General features: G+C 39.5%; 1 protein-coding gene across 2 annotated transcripts in view; it reads right to left on the bottom strand.

Annotated features, from left to right (window-relative positions):
* si:dkey-247m21.3 (5-hydroxytryptamine receptor 4) overlaps window positions 1–16,146 on the bottom strand; it is a 34,239-nt gene extending 18,093 nt beyond the window's left edge. Inside the window, exons 1-7 of one of the 2 annotated variants that reach the window (XM_067485029.1) lie at window positions 15,972–16,146; window positions 7,271–7,322; window positions 4,794–4,875; window positions 4,320–4,493; window positions 3,538–3,738; window positions 3,233–3,386; window positions 1,058–1,722 (exon numbers count right to left, since the gene is read on the bottom strand). In XM_067485029.1, coding sequence (XP_067341130.1) covers window positions 1,058–1,722; window positions 3,233–3,386; window positions 3,538–3,738; window positions 4,320–4,493; window positions 4,794–4,816 — 1,217 coding nt within the window. In that variant the 5' untranslated portion in view covers window positions 4,817–4,875; window positions 7,271–7,322; window positions 15,972–16,146. Of the gene's footprint in view, window positions 1–1,057; window positions 1,723–3,232; window positions 3,387–3,537; window positions 3,739–4,319; window positions 4,494–4,793; window positions 4,876–5,216; window positions 5,367–7,270; window positions 7,323–15,971 lie in introns of those variants that run through there. The other variant, XM_067485030.1, reaches the window with a different exon arrangement.
* Between the last annotated feature and the right edge of the window lie 336 nt (window positions 16,147–16,482).

The raw sequence follows: 16,482 nt of genomic DNA, 5'->3' as shown, positions 1-16,482 counted from the left end.
GTCCTAATTCAACGTTTGCTGTATACTCCTTATTTTGAGTCTACCTCTATAAACCCTCAGGTTGAGGGGCTACACAGCCCTACAATCACTGTTAAATGAATCAAAACACCCCTACCACTACACATAAGCTTGCATAACAGAGGGTTGGGGTCAAGTGGTGGGGCCAAGGGGGAGAACTGGGATTGGGCCAAAGAATGATACAAAGATAATAGACTTTCCTGTTGCACCCACACAGTCAGTGCAGTTTGTAAGGTGATGTAGATCTGTCTTTTTTTGTGCAGGAAGAGACAAATTACCCTTTTTATCCACTCTGAGTGCTGATTGACGGAACTCTGACAGCACTCTGACTTTGACAGAGTTTTAACAGAGAGGACAGGAGGACCACAAACACACATGTGCAGTCTCCTGACCCATTTCCACTCCCATCCTCACACTCACAAATACATTACTCATAATAAACTTAGGGATATTCAACGTTTGGGTGAAATTTATGGAAAATGTAAAAAGTTCATGTTACACTGATATTTTAACATGGAAATAGGGCATTTAAGTAGAAGCATGGAATGTACATTTTTTTAGTCTCAAACAATTTATTACACCAAAAGCTAAGAACAGTGGTGCGTATACAACAACAAAAAATATCAATGTCTCAGTAACTTGTCAATATTTAGGAGCAGTCTTGGTCTCATGATGTCAAAATGTGAACAGCATGATGAGAGAGAACTGGTTAAATACAGTTTGTTATAAACCTGAACATTTAGCGGCCGATTCATGGATCGGCATGTTATGCATTAACTACTGAAACACTGAACGGTTAGACAAATGCATTCAAAAGATTTGAGGTCAAATTAAGTTCCCCTGTGAAGGTTCTAGTGCATTTTAAGTGCATTCTCTAATTTCACTCGAATGCCAAATAACCATATTTTGTGGTCATATTATTTTATTACATATGGCCACCTCTTAACCTTTGTTCCATTTTGACCTGCTCGACCATCACAGGATAGGAAGCATGTTTTTAAATCTGAGAAGTATGTGAAGCAGGACTGTGTGTGTTTACCTTAGTGCCATAGACGTCCCGTTGACTGACGCAGCCGAGCACGCCCTGTGAGTGTGTCCATACGAGTAGCTTCCCTGCCGAGCGTACCGCTCATCTCCACAACACAGGATCACTAGAAATGCCCTCCGAAATGCACGGTTCAAGAAGGCGTACAGGAAAGGGTTTAGGCCGGAGTTAATATATCCAAGCCACAGCCAGGCTGTCCACAGCTGCCAGGGCACTGAATAGTGAATGAAGGGGTCCACCACATTGGTGATGAAGAATGGTGCCCAACACAGGCAGAAACATCCCATTATAACTGCTAGTGTCTTTGCCGCTTTAGTCTCAACACGCATGCGGCTATTTGCTATGGGACCCTGCTCAGAGGACGAGGATCCTGTTGTCTTCTTAAGGTGGTAGTGGTCTGACGGATCTGAGGAAGTGGATGACCTCACAGTTACGACCGGAGCTGTCCCAGTAATAGGAGCAGAGCCAGCACGTTGTAGTGTCTCGATTTGCCGCACATGGGTCATAGCAGTAACATAGATACGCTGGTAAGCCAGGACCATGAGGGCCAATGGGACATAGAAGGCCACAGCCGAACAGACCAGTGCATATGGCTGATTGACCAGAAACACGCAGCTTGTGTCGTTGGAGCCCCCTATCAAGGCTCGTCTCTCCTCAATCTGGAAAGGAGAACAAAGACAAAAAGTCACATAGTATGTGTAGAGCAAAGCCAAGATGGGGTTAGCCTGGTATGGCATAAAGACTGTAGGCAAAGCGAAACAGCAAATTCTATTTTACATATCCATTTGTGAGCCTGAAAGCCAGAAGAGACTGCAATCACACTTTTTGCAATGTCTTGGTTTTCTTCATAAATTGGTCAGTAATTGTGACTTGATCTTCACCAAAGTCACAAATATTAACAAACACAATACATCTAAGCTGAACACACCTATTAAACATACAAAGTGACGGTGGAAAAAGTAGCTGCAACATTAGGCCTCCGATATCACTAAAAATAAGCTGGGGTCCAGTCAGTGAAACAATAATGGAGGTTTGAATTAGCACTACCTTGACTGCGGATGTGATCCATGCCTCACAAAAAGAGATCTACGAGATGATCTAAGAGATGGGGATTTTCATGTAGCTGTCAAGATATTGTATTATGTGTTATTTAGAGCAGTGGAGAGAACCAAGCTAACTACACCCCTCCTTCTTCCAGACTGTGTTAAAGTGGTGCTTTTGTACTTTTCTAAAATATCTGGTTTAGCCTATATTGCCAACTGCCCATGTCTTTGTCCCCATTTATACATGTAAGCAGGACAGAGTAACTTCCAAATCCTGGAGGTACAGAAGAGGCTTATTCTGAAAAAAAGGATTTCATCCTCTTATGTAGTAGTTGAGGTGGTGACCAATGAACTTGCCTCCGAGTTAATTCAAAAGGTATCTTCCATATATTACACATACTATATCAAGTAGAGGCCTCAAGGCTCTAAGCAAATGCTCAGTTTCATATCACCATGCTGTCAGAGTGTAGAGGTTCATTCTTTTGCTTTATAAATGGAACAGACGTAGTTTAAACCAAAACAGACATTTTGCACTATATCACAATTATTGAATCAGTTCTTGTCAAAGAAGGCATTTCAGTTTAAACAATTCCTTTTTGGGAGAAACATTTTTTTTTTTAAATAAGAGAAAAGTGACCACAGAGGAGGCTAGAATAGACACAACAAATAACAAAGTAAAACCTGCACTAAAAGCTGACATTAGTCATTCAAGTCTTATGCAGGCAAATCCTATGCAATTGCTTTTCTGTGACATATGATTTCAAGACATCCAGCGATTTCAAAACAAGACTGTTTGGATGCTGCGTCACAGAAAGATTGAGGCAAAGTTGTGTATTTTATTAAGTCTGGCTGAATAAATTTGTCTATCCCCATCTGCCTCCCTGAATCCTGCTGCTCATTTCAAGGCAGCTCTGAAATAACCTCACGCCACAACATATCCAAACCAGCCTCCCAAAGTGCTGTCTTCACCTGCACAAGAGCCTCCACAGGGACTGGAATTGTTTTTGAACACTGCAAAACCACGTCAGTGTACATGTTAAATGTAACAAGCTGTTGTTTTTGAGCTCAGTACTGTGACACCTCTCGCCCCCTCCTTGGTTTCTGATTAAAGATAATGAAGACTCACAATATCCTCGATGCCAATAGCATTCCAGCTTTGCATGATGGGTAAGAAGGAGATGAATGTAGGAATGAGCCAGCAGCCACCGAGCATCACAGCCACTCTCACTGGGGTCATCTTGTGTCTGTACACTAATGGCTGGCAGCAGATAGCATAATATCTGAAATGATAGACACACACATACAGTATACACACACACACACACACACACACACACTCCATAAACATTTTGATATGCATCTGAAAGAAATGTAATGTATCTAAGCCTACAAAGGAAGTACAAACTCTCCCTCGTCCTCTTACACACAAACCTGTCTAATGCAATGCAGCAGAGGTGCAGAATAGATGCTGTGGTTAACAAGACATCCAGAGACGTTCGGACGAGGCAGAAAATCTCCCCGTACTGCCACTCACCAGTGGTCAGCTCAATTGCAGCAAACGGCATCACAACCAGTGCAACAAGCAAATCAGCAAATGCTAGTGACACAATGAAGTAGTTGGTCTTCTTCTTCCTGATAAAAGGAAGAAAAGTAGACATCCAAAGAACAAGTTAGAATTAAGAACTAAAAAATCATTATTAAAAATATCTTTTTTTTTTCTCTTTCATTTGTACTTTGGGTTTTCTAGGCCATGTTGTATGTGATGACAATATGATCCCTGTATTTTGTCAGGACAGGCCTGACCAGTAACCACTGATATCACTGTAATATGACTTGAATAACAAGTTTCATTTAAATGTTCTGTGAAAAACAAAAAACTGAAACCTATTATCACATTCCAACATGTTTGCCAGTACTACACATTGCCTGAGACCCCTTACAGAAACAAAAATACCAAGGCTTTGTCTGTTTCTTTTTGCTGATCTCATCTCAAGTCACGTCTGACTTTAATGTCAACGATTCTATACTACAAGTTTTTTGCTCAGTTTCTCACCATTTATAGGCAGGCATTAACAGACGTGAAATTTTCCAAACATAGGTATCCAATGGATGTGAATTTGTAGTTGCTTTTTCTCAGCGTCAAGGCTCGGGTGTTTTTTTTCCCTTATTTTAACAGCTGCAGTCAGATCCTTCTAGCCAGATTGAACACTCACCGTAGATGTCTGTCCTTGCAGAGCGCCACCATGACTAGTAGATTGCCAAACACTGTCATAATAATAATAATGGAGAGAAATATAGTGAGGACAATTGTCTCCAATGAACTAAGGAATTTCTGTTGCTGCTGTTGATCTTGATGTTGTCCTGTATTCATTAAGTCATCCAACAATCTGCAAAAGAAGAATCCAACGTGATCAGTATGCATTTTGAAACATATACTCTTACAGCAATTTTCTTAAAAATAAAAGATAAAAATAGCAAAACAAAATAACCACATGACAATTTTTGATATCCTGCTTTGTTGGGCCACAGAGTGCAGTAATAGTGGACCTAGTGGTACTGAGAATTGTGCACTGCTTGGATTGCAAAATTTTACTTGGTAATAGATTATGCACAAAATAAAAGAGGGGAAAATGTGTTCTAGGGGTTGTGTTTTTGAGTTTTGTCATTTAATGTAACAGTTTACTTACTGTTGAGGTGATGCTGTGGCCATCACTGGTCATCTGCATTGGTGTCAGCAGATGTCAGTCCTCATCACCTCATGTTCTGGCCCTATTGAAGCACCATCACACACACACACACACACACACAAACACACACACACTCCCATGATGTGCCTGTACTTGCAATAACTCTGCTGTTTTCTATAAAAAGTAGCCAGCCTGCGTGTATAAACTGACAGGATTTCTTACTGTTTGTCCATCTTGCAGCTGCATGAAGGAGCCAAAAATGTGATATGTGTACCACAAGTAAGTTAGTGAATCGCAGCTTGAAAGCGTGTGATATTTATAGGACAAATAGACTGCAACAGGCAGCAGCTGTGTCTGCCAGATTCCATCAGCATGTTAGTTTGTCTTTGTAATGCAATAATAATACCATGTTTTGATAAGTACCACAAGGGAAATTCTTCTTTCTTATTTCCTAGTCGAGGGTGGTCAAAGGTTTGACATCACCTCCTGAACAGCAGTTCAGGGGGAACTTGTTCTCCCCATTGAAGGACAGTCTGTCTGCCCTCATAAGTCACCTGGTAAATGAGGTAAAATTATTAATGTTACCTCCATACTGCTGTACCTTCTTTTTTGTAAGTCAATAATTCTTATTCTGAATAGTACTGTTTATACAGTAAAGTTCCCTAAGTCCACGCTTGGCTAATTACAGCTCATCTATAGCTCATTAAGCTCTGAAATCAACCTAAAAAGAACAAAACCATTTTATTTTATTTTATTTTTTTCCCTGTCTTTCATTAATTAATTTATTTATGTCTTTTAGTTCTGCTTACATGCTTGCTCTCGCTCTGTCTGGATTAAGTGTTTATTCCAATGTCGACCAATGACACGGGAAATGAAGAAAAAGGTTTACATTTGTGCTCTGAGTCATTTTATAGTATCTGTTCTTGAAGAACAGCAGAGAGCCAATCATACGTACGGTAGATATGTTATCAGCTTTAAGTACATACTAAAATATGTTTGCCTTTTTACGACTCCTCTCACATCTTATCACACTCTACGGTCAATATCATCGCCTGACAGACGTTGACAACCAGAGACCTTGTCAGCAGTACTTACTTCCTGTTAGACACATCAACATTTACAGTTTTTCACATCTGCAAATCCTCAAGTCCAATAATCCAGTTTTCTGACCTTCCATAAAGCTATGATTACTTTAACTTGACTTATTACTTTTCTTCTGTTGCATCATTCACTACTCTGCTCACAATAATAATATATACCAAAGAACTCTGTTTTACAAGGTTTTCCCTGCTAAAGTAAAGTCTAAGCCCAGTCCTTGGGCGTTTTTGCAGAGCAGCCAAAAGGATAACTATGGTAATTTTAAACAACAAATTTTAACAGTCCCCACACAAACCGTGAAACCCAAATCTCCTTTACTCTCAGACTGCAACCTGGATTCCCTTGCTCATCTGCGCCTCATGACCTCCGTTGTTGAAAAATGATCAAAAACATAGAAACACTGCTCCACCCCTTGACAGTTTTTTATTCTGTAACACCTGGTGGAACAGTTGTTGCATCAAATCACATTAACGTTTTAAGTGGTTGAAAATATTAAATGACTGCAACTGTGCATGCAGGTCAACTGTAAACTTTCTTTAACAACTTGACAAAGACAAGTGCTTTGGCAGGTCACGTAGTGTGTGTGTCACATAGAGTGGTGTGTTTGACTAATTAGTTTTTGGGCAACAGAAGTCTAGAGGAAAGAAAAACAAGATAAACCTGGAGACTGTTAATTGCCTTTACTAAACTAAAGGCAATTAACTGTTGGTTTTACTGTCTGATGCTAAAACTGTAATTTGATTGTTAGAAATACATTATAGAAATTGACTTAAGTTATGTTTTAAGCTGCTTTGCAAAACACTTAAGTGTGATTAAACGAGTGCCCACTGGAAAAAAAGCTTGAGAAAGTAACTCAGTCCACAAAGCTGGCAAACAAACAAATATTATTACATCCAAAAAGTGCTTCAGTTGAAACATTGAGGCCTTTTAGGACACAAAAACATTGTTTATAAAGTAAATATAATTAAATGTCAAATTTCTCAAGAAGTAAATCAGCACAAAAATAGAACACATATTGGATACTGTTCACCTTTGTACTCTCATTACAAGACCAAGTTTTTACAAGTACGCATTACTGTTAGCATTTAAAATGATCTGTGCACTAAACTGCAACAACCTTATCATCTCACATCCTCTCACACCCAAATGAAATCATCACTTAACAAAAATACTCACACTATCCATAATCCAACTCATTGCTCCTTCAGTCAACTCAAACATCAGACTTTTAGGAATGTGAAAATATTTGCTCTGATCTGAATTTCTAAGACAGATTTTTTTAAAAAAAGGAAAGAGAGAACGAAAAGGGAGAGGAGGCATATATTTGTGACAGGTTCTCGTGTGATGTGCATCCAGGGAGGCGTGTTTTCACAGCTTACCGTGTCCATTTCACATCTGGCTGACATCGAGCTGACCTGAACAGGGTGAACTCTGGAGGGAAGGGGACACAAGAGCAATGAAATTTACTTTTTATTACTAAGCCAAAAACCAAACACTCACACACAGAGTCATGCTTGGGTTGCTGACCTTCTCATTATATTGGCAAATAAACATTATCATAGATAAATAGATAGATAATCAGTAATGCTGTTTATAACTAATAATTACTTCTACACAAGTCTAAATTAGATTAATTGCATATGTGCTACTTTTATGCTGAGATCCTTAAGAAAAGCAAAAAATCTGATCAAGCAGTGTTGTGTTGTGACCAATAAATCACGGTAAGGCATCAAAGGCAGCAAAATTAAATGGTCTTTACCTAACACACTTGTTTTCTTGTCAGGTGGAAAATAAATACTTCTCACATATACTCACACCTCAGATTGTGAGAGGGCTGAATTGTGTATGTGTGTGTGTGTGTGTGTGTGTGCATGGAGGAGGAGTATCTGCTTGTGTTGCCAAGGAGACAGAGAGGTATTAAGCCCTGCAAGCATCCTGTTGTAATTTTCATATGTTTGAGTAAGGAAAGCTGGCTCCTAAACAAACTTCTACGACTGATGTTCTCACCTGAAGTACCATAAAGTTACTGTGTGACGCAATTCCTACTTTCATAGAGGTTCCTGGCCAGCTTGGGCAGAATTGGCTGATGTAGGAGAGTTGTTAGACAATGCTGTTGATCTGGGTCTTCCTGGCTGCAAAAACTGGCTGATGTTGGTTCCCTCTCTTCCTACAGCTGATGTTCACCGGGCATTGCATTGTTTTACATTGCTTTTTGGTTTGCATTGTGCTTCATATGCATTCAATAAATTTTACTTATGTTGTTATAACTTGTATAAACTCTCTCCCTGTCACATTCCCTGAGTCACTTTGAGACAAAAGGGGGCTGTATAGGATCATCAAACCCATGTTGTATTGTTAAATAAGTACTTAATGTTGGGTATTTGATTAGTGTAGCTTTGTGCCATACAAGGGTTTTTATTGTTTGTCTTGGTTCCTTACTTTAAGTTAGTTGTAGCAAGTTAATTTTGGTGGATGTTAGAGGGGAGACATGAAGACTGGATAAAGACTACAGTATATCTTGGGATTATGTCCTCGGTTTCCAGGGGGTTGCCAGTTTCTCGTTGCCTTTTGTTCTGGGGGAATTGCTCCATCAAGTACCCACCACTATCTGTCTGAACACTAGAGTTAGTTACATGGAAAATTAAATTAGTCAAGATGGAGTGGGGGGCTTGGGCTCATTTGTGGCTGTTACTTCACCTGTGCACACATTCCAGTGCATGACTTCTTCCTCGGTTGGTAGCAGAGCGAGTACTTTTCAACAATCAATTAGGCAAAATCAATGATTATATGATCGAAGATATGTGATGCTTAATACAGGGAACAAAATATTCCTATTTTGTCTGATTGTTATTTATTTAAGTTATTTGGGAGAAGGTTTGTAGGTTCTTCTTTTTAACTAAATATTTATAACCCTTTAATGTGTTCTAATTTTCTAGCTTGGTGAAGAGGCACTGAATTTTTCATGCTCACAGAGATGGACTAAATCATACACTAGCCTGATGCATGCGTGGCTGGACCAAAAATGCAACCCGGATGCAGCGAGACAGAGTGTGACTTCTGGATAACACAGTGTGGGTGAGGGTAATGGGATGTAGGTGGGTAATTCAGCATGCGGCACTTGTCATAATAAGGGTTTCATCTTCCTGGAGAAAGGTGGTAAAAGGAGACTGAGGAGAGACTAAAGTGAACACAAAATTACGAATGCATAGACATAGCTAGACAAAGCTAAATTTGCACAAACGTAAAGCACAAGTAGACTGTGGAAATACCCACTGTGGGGCTCAGCCTGGATTTACTCCGGATAGGACTGATCAGATTTCCACTTTGTCATAGCTCCACTGTCTACGTTGATATCTGTCTGTATAATGTATGCACAACGCTTCAGTTGCTGCTTTGCATAGCCTACTTTTATACAGAGTGTATAATTTTTTCAAAGAAAAAAAGTTCTGGTTCTACAAGTATTACTCATCTACAAGCACTCTCCCACAATAGTGAAGAGGTGGATGTGCAACCTGTTTCTGAGTTGCTTCACCTCATCTCACAGTACAAACACTCATTCAGCTGTTCTACTAGATAAAAACATAAAGAAATGAAAACAAACCTTACTCTGACCCGTCCTGCCTTTACCAGTTTCTTTCGAGATGTAACTTGTCCAGAAATAGTAAAAAGAATATATTTGGGAATTTCCAACTCAAGCCTGGAATCGAATTCCAGCTGCATCAAGAGATAAACATACACCAACAGCTAAATCTACAGCTGGGCCAGCTGCCAAAATATATGTTTTATGCGACAGCTGAGAGTTTGCTTTTAGTTTGTGCAGTATCTTTGTCATGGTAACTGCTTTGATGCATACAGCCATTTATAGCCCACTGAGCCCCAGAGCCCTGTTGATGGAAGACCCACTGTGTGCTAATACACAGGAAATCAGTTCATTTTATGTACATAGTCTATGAAAATCGAGAAAGGGACACATCACAGAGAAAAACAGCAAATCTTTACAATTAAGAAGCTGGGACAAGTTTATGTTTTTTTTTATTTGTTAATAAATAATAACTAATTATTAAAACTGCCACTAATTAATTGTCCAGTCCCTTCAGCTGTACCTTTTACCACACTTTTGAGGGTGTTATTACCGTTAAACAGGATGTTTAAGCAGCTGTCTGTCAGCATTGTCCACCATTAAAGTCCAACATTAAAGTTAAACCAAATAAATAACTGTGGTTACTGCTCCATTGTAGGTGTAGTCCAGTAAATATAGGTGGGTGGAGTCAAAATGATTAGTGATAAATGGGTAGAAGTAGTTTTTAATCTTAAATACAATAAACAGCTACAGTTTGTTTGTTATTATGGGCCCAATATAAAATTAACTGCACAATTGTGGTAGTATTTCCATGCAGTTCATATTGGCCATAAGGCAAAAAAATAATATTATCACGAAACTGTGCTGAATTTATTACTGGCTATAATGTATCTGTAGTGATAACCAAGAGGCAAAGGTATAGACAGATATGTTGCTTTGGGCGAGGTGACGCTGATAATGAATAAGATGGCCCTGGGAATCAGATTAATGAGTTGGCGTTGGTCCATTGCTCTAAAATTAGACTGAAGGTGGTGGCTAAATGTCTACAGGGAGTGAAAAATAGGGACAGCACAATAGGTGATCACAGGAACAAGAAGACCCGGCTTTCTTAGACAGAGACATAGACGATCGTAGACGATGCCCAAAACCACTATATACAGTTTTACCTTTATTTGCCAGTGGTAGGTTACTTGAGTGCACTCACTGTGCTGTAACACCAGTTTGTTTCACCTGCCTGATTCATTTAGAGAAGATCATACCTGGGAAATGGCCAGAGCTGTCAGTCTGCTTATGGCTACTGGCCAGTGTTGGAGCAATCTACTCCTCAGGGTCTAAATTTATGGATGAGGCAGGAGTGTTTATTTTTTTCTAAGATAATCAAAACCAGATTTAAATTTAATCCAGGTTCAACTTTTGGTTCAATAAATGTCTAATTACATTAAATCACCATGACTGTTTGTTTTCAAAAAAGGCTTTTTATTTTATTATTTTATTTATTTCCTTCTTTCCAGATAGTTCCTGAGGTCCCAAATTTAGGACTATTTATTCCTGTTAAGCAACTTGAGGGAAGCTGAGCAATGAGGATCTGTTGGTCCTCATTTTTATTGCTGAATTGGACCGATGCTATGCGAAGGATTACATAGCATGGACTCGTGTAATATGCTTCAAACATGTGGGCAGGCCAAAGGATCTTGGCAAGCTAATGCTGCTCTGAATGAGATATCCTAAGGCGAGTCACAAGAAGGAATATCAATGAAAGACTGTGAAAATGACCAAGGGAATTGCTTTTTGGATAACACCACAGCCTCAGCCTTGTTTGAAAATGTTCCATCCCTGGAGATAATTTAGGCATGTACCAGTCTAAATAAATGATCCTTTTGTCATATCTATTACATTCTGTGCTTTAGAAAAGACTGCAGGAAAACGAACAGAATAGAAGGAGTCATCTATGGGATACAACAGACTGGTTAAACATCCATTTCATTTTAACTAGGTTTAATTAAGTCATCGAAATAGAAAAATTCAAAATGTCAAAGAATTTTAGCAAGATCAGTGAGTAAGACCCTGAGTCCACTGTTGACTCTTTTCCTGTCACTATCAAAATACAACTTTGTAGGCTTGGAAAAAAAACATGTTGATCTCCTAAAAACAGCTCCTGATACTTTCTGTATCTAAAATTCTCCATTAACAAACAGAAATGGATTTTTCTGTCACAAAAGGTATATAAACCAAAGGAAATGCTGGTAAAATAATATTTTGCTGCAACATTATCAAAAAATTGTACGGTTAGTTTTACATATACAGCCACTTTCAGCAATCTACCTACCAGTTATTATAAGAAAGAGCATAAATTGAGAAAACAGTAGAGACTTACCGCCGAGAGCTAATTAGCTCCATAAAAAGTTGAAAATTGTCTGTCTAACAGATGCTGTTACCATGTTGTAGAGATGTACAGGCTTCAAAACCTTTCACCACACAAGAATGTCAATACTGGGTGATTCCATTTGTCCGTTATTTGTGCTAGCAAAGGTTATGTTTAAGGTTGGTAAAGGACTATGTTGAAAGGTTAGGTTTAGCCAGGAGGTCACAGAACAGCACTTTTATTCAGTCTGCAGTCTGAATAAAAGTGCTTTATGAGCATCCACCCTCCAACTATGCACACTACAAAGACAGACTAGCATCTGCATTGGCTTCTCCTTCTTTTCCTTTGGGCTGTTCCCTTTCAGGGGTCGCCCAAGCAAATTATGTGCCTCCATCTAACCCTGTCCTCTGCATCGTCTTCTCTCACACCAACTAACTTCATGTCCTCTCTCACTACATCCATAAATCTCCTCTTTGATCTTCCTCTAGACCTCCTACCTGGCAGCTCCAACCTCAGCATCCTTCTACCGATATATTCACCATCTCTCCTCTGGACATGTCCAAACCACCTCAATCTGTCCTCTCTGACTTTATCTCCAAAACATCTAACATGAGCTGTCCCTCTGATGTCCTCATTCCTGATCCTGTCCATCCTCGTCCCTCCCAAAGAGAACCTTACCATCTTAAGCTCTGCTACCTCCCGCTCTGCCTCCTGTCTTTTCTTCAGTGCCACTGTGTCTAAGCCGAACAACATCACTGGTCTCACCACCGTCTTGAACACCTTTCCTTTCATTCTCACTGATACTCTTTAATCACGCAACACACCTGACACTTTTCTCCACCTGTTCCAACCTGCTTGCACTCGCCTCTTCACCTCTTTTCCACAGTCTCCATTGCTGTGAACTTATGACCCTAAGTACTTAAGTCCTGCACCTTGTAACCTTATACTTTCTCTAAATCTACAAAGACACAATGCAACTCCCTATGACTCTGTACTTCTCCATCAGCATCCTCAAAGCAAATACTGCATCTGTTGTCTCTTTCTAGGCATCAAACCATATTGCGGCTCACAAATGCTGACCTCTGCCCTTAGCCTAGCTTCCACTATTCTTTCCCACAGCTTCATTGTGTGGCTCATCAACCTGTCTGATAGTCTTTTCATCTCTAGAAGATTCCCCATAAACTCCTCTATCAGGATAATTCCTACTCGATTTCTCTTCCTATTTCTCATCTATCCTATACTTCCTATCCATGGTAAAACCACTTGAACTGTACTCCTAATCTTCAAGCCTTGCTACCTTTCCACCTGGTCTTCTGGACACACATTATATCCACCCTACTTCTCTGCATCATGTTCAACAACTCTCTAGCCTTCCCTGTCATATTCCCAACATCCAAAATCCCTACAGTCTTTCCTACACTCTTAGCTTTCCTCTTCACATGTTTAATTTGGCATGTGTTTTTTGTCAGATGCCCTTTCTGACACAACCCTCTGCATTTATCCAGACTTGGGACTGGCACAAGAAGACACTGGCTCGTGCCCCTTTGTGGTTGCATTACTAGCTTACTAGTTTCTGCATTGGCACAGCACAATCATGAGGTGGATGACTGTCTAAAATGGATTGGATTCCATAGGATTTGGAGTTGTTGTCATGATGCACTTTTGTGTATCGTGCATTTGCCTGTGTTTTTATTTTGTCCTTGTGTTGCAGATCCGACAACTGGGCCCTGAAACCCATTTTTGGGTTATCCACTAAGCTGCAGCATCTCGCTTTCCAAGCATCTGCACTGTTCCCAAAGAATCCTCCATTTTAAGCACCCAAACCTCATCTGCCTCCAGACCCAGACTTTATCTACTCCTCTTAAAAACCTCAGCATCTGAATTTTTACATGAATCACAAGGTTTTGCCAAGCAGTAAGAAAAACAGACATATGTCTTTATCGTTTTTCTCGGATGGTAAAAATGACATACTCTTGTATTTCACAGGACAGTCCCGCTTGTCCCTATACTCTTGGACAGCAGGTATGATAGGTCATGGGATCCAGTACCTGGGACTGGGAGGGGTATGGTTTATGAAGAACACCTCTGGGTCCCCTTATAGGCTATCGTGGACAGAAAAATCCTCACTGCATTCTACTGGGACCAACATAGGTGAAATCCATCCATGTCATTATTCCCATTACTGTACGTATGCAGTCTTTTTACTGTTTATTTCTTACTTTCGCTATGTTGTCCTTATGTTGCAGATCCTTGCTCCTAAAGCTGGCTGCTGACTATTTAACTTTGCCAAATTCCATTCTCCATGCCATGTTCTGTTGTGCTGCATGTCAAAGACCTGCACATAAACTTCAGATGCTCTGTGGACCTTGTATCTCCTCATTTGGTCAGGTTAATATTTTGAATTTATGTTATAGTTGTGCTTCTTGCTTAGTTTGTTACTGAGAAGCCTCCTTGTATTGGCTAAGAATACTTCTGCATCTCATGTTTGCAGCAAAAAATTCTGGCCTTGCTGTATATCTTTTGTGGCCTGTTGGATAACCTATCAAAATCATTGTTCCTGCTAGGTCCCACCTATCTGCATCTAAACATTTGGGTTCTTCAACCTCTCACCCATTACATAAGCATATTTGTATCAACAATATATACCGTATTCTGCTTTCTTTTGCTCTTTCTCACAATTTGAGCTGGCTTGGTTTTTATCCGCATGACTCTGCATAACTAATGTGCTGGTTATTATTGTGAATTAGATTCTATATTTCCTTTGTCACCTAGAAAGGTTTGTGCCGCTACAAATTCACACAACTATGGGTAGGTGACCTATGGTTAAAGTGGAATTTAGATTTTAAGTTCTTGCATTTGCCACCGGATTTCTACTCGACTACTACAATATTTTTTACATATTGATATAATATATTTTTTTCAGTTTTTTTCACACACACATACACACATGCCTACCCACACACTGTACTGTAAACAGTATAATCTTTTTATCAGAGCAGTTATCTCACTGTTGTACAGTACAGTGTTTAGAATCAATATTGTAATCAGTTGAAAAGGAGCCAAATACTTACCAGCAGTCACCTACCCTGCTCAAGTGCATTTGCTCTATCAATAAATGCCATGTGTACAGAATGCAATGCTGTGTGTGTGTGTGTGTGTGTGTGTGTGTGTGTGTGTGTGTGTGTGTGCGTGTGTGTGTGTGTGTGTGTGTGTGTGTGTTTGAGAGTGGTTATATTATTGTTAGACAAACTATACTTGTAATAAAGGAACAAGAAGGAGAAACTGCAGCATCTACGATGAAATGTCAACAAGCAGGCCACTGTGTTCGGAGTCATTGAACAATAGCAGACCTTTCCATATGTCACCACAACAAGCAAACATTTTTTGTTATTGTTGATGTGTAATCAGCTCTCACAAATGTTTTTATGGACACATCAGCAGGTCAAAACAAAGTTTTCTGCCTCAACCTGATAAACTTTTCCTGTAATACATGAGCAACCTGTTAAGACGTACATACCCTTTGATTTAAGAGGTGTAATTCAACTGGGTAAATAAAAGTCATTAGATAATGGATTATAATATATTATTAGGAATGTTATAATCAGAATAAATGTCCTAAAAGGGGAAAATATCCATCCTAGTACTTTTGCCTTATAATGCTCATTAAATGTAGTTTAAGCTTTATGGTTTAAAGAGGTGAGAAGAACAAATAAAACTTAAAGTAGAAGGTAGTGGTAGTAGCAGTTAAGCCTATAAATGAGTCATGTGATGAACTGAAACTTTAAAATTTTAAATACTTAGTTTGGGCTAATGCATTTGATGACTGTAAACTAATGAAGCAAAGTGATGATTACAGTCCCATTTAAATAACCTACTGACAAATCAGTGTCAAGGTATCAATGTGACAAAGACTGTAAGACTACCTTCTTTTGCAAACAAACTATTAAAACTGTATTTTGGGTTTTTATTTGTTTTTAAAGGAAACTTTTATAATCAGCATTATCATCTTCTCCTTTTTTCTATAGTGAGTTTAAGCTGCAACATATCAAAACGTGACGTCCTACCAGCTGTAATTACTGTTACATTTCTCCAACCTTTCTTCTTTCTGTCTAACTTTTGAAAACTGTAACTCGCTCACCTGTGTTGGCCTCCTCGCCTCCCGTTCTCTCACCCACACACTCCAAAGCCTAGTGGCTGTCATATTCCAGCTGAATGGGTGAAAAAGAAAAAAAAAAAACAGCCTAATGCTCAGGGGGAATCAAGCTGCAAAAGCTGCAGATCAGTGACACTGGGCGAGAGCCCACCGTGTGCCATCGAGAAAGACTGAGAGATGGAGAGAGAGAGAAAGAAAGAGAGAGAGACAAACAGAGAGAGAGAGAGAGAGAAATAGAGGAAGGGGGATCGATGCTGCCATCGTGTGGTGTCTTAGTGCAGTGAGCTGGACAGTGCACCTGTCAGGTACAAAATTAAATCCACCTGGGGGTTTAACTGTCATAGTGGACATCGGACATATATAGCGAAAACAGTGTACTGCATGAACAGGTGGGGAACCTGACACAGTGCAAAGCAGACACCCAGAATTGAGCTAAGGTGGGCAAATTCAATGTTGAATAAACAAATTAATAATATATAATTTCTATGTTTGGGAC

This window comes from Channa argus, chromosome 18 (assembly GCF_033026475.1).
Source record: "Channa argus isolate prfri chromosome 18, Channa argus male v1.0, whole genome shotgun sequence".
Classification (NCBI taxonomy): domain Eukaryota; kingdom Metazoa; phylum Chordata; class Actinopteri; order Anabantiformes; family Channidae; genus Channa; species Channa argus.
Note: the sequence above shows the minus strand (reverse complement) of the source record. Positions and strands in the feature narration are given on the sequence as shown.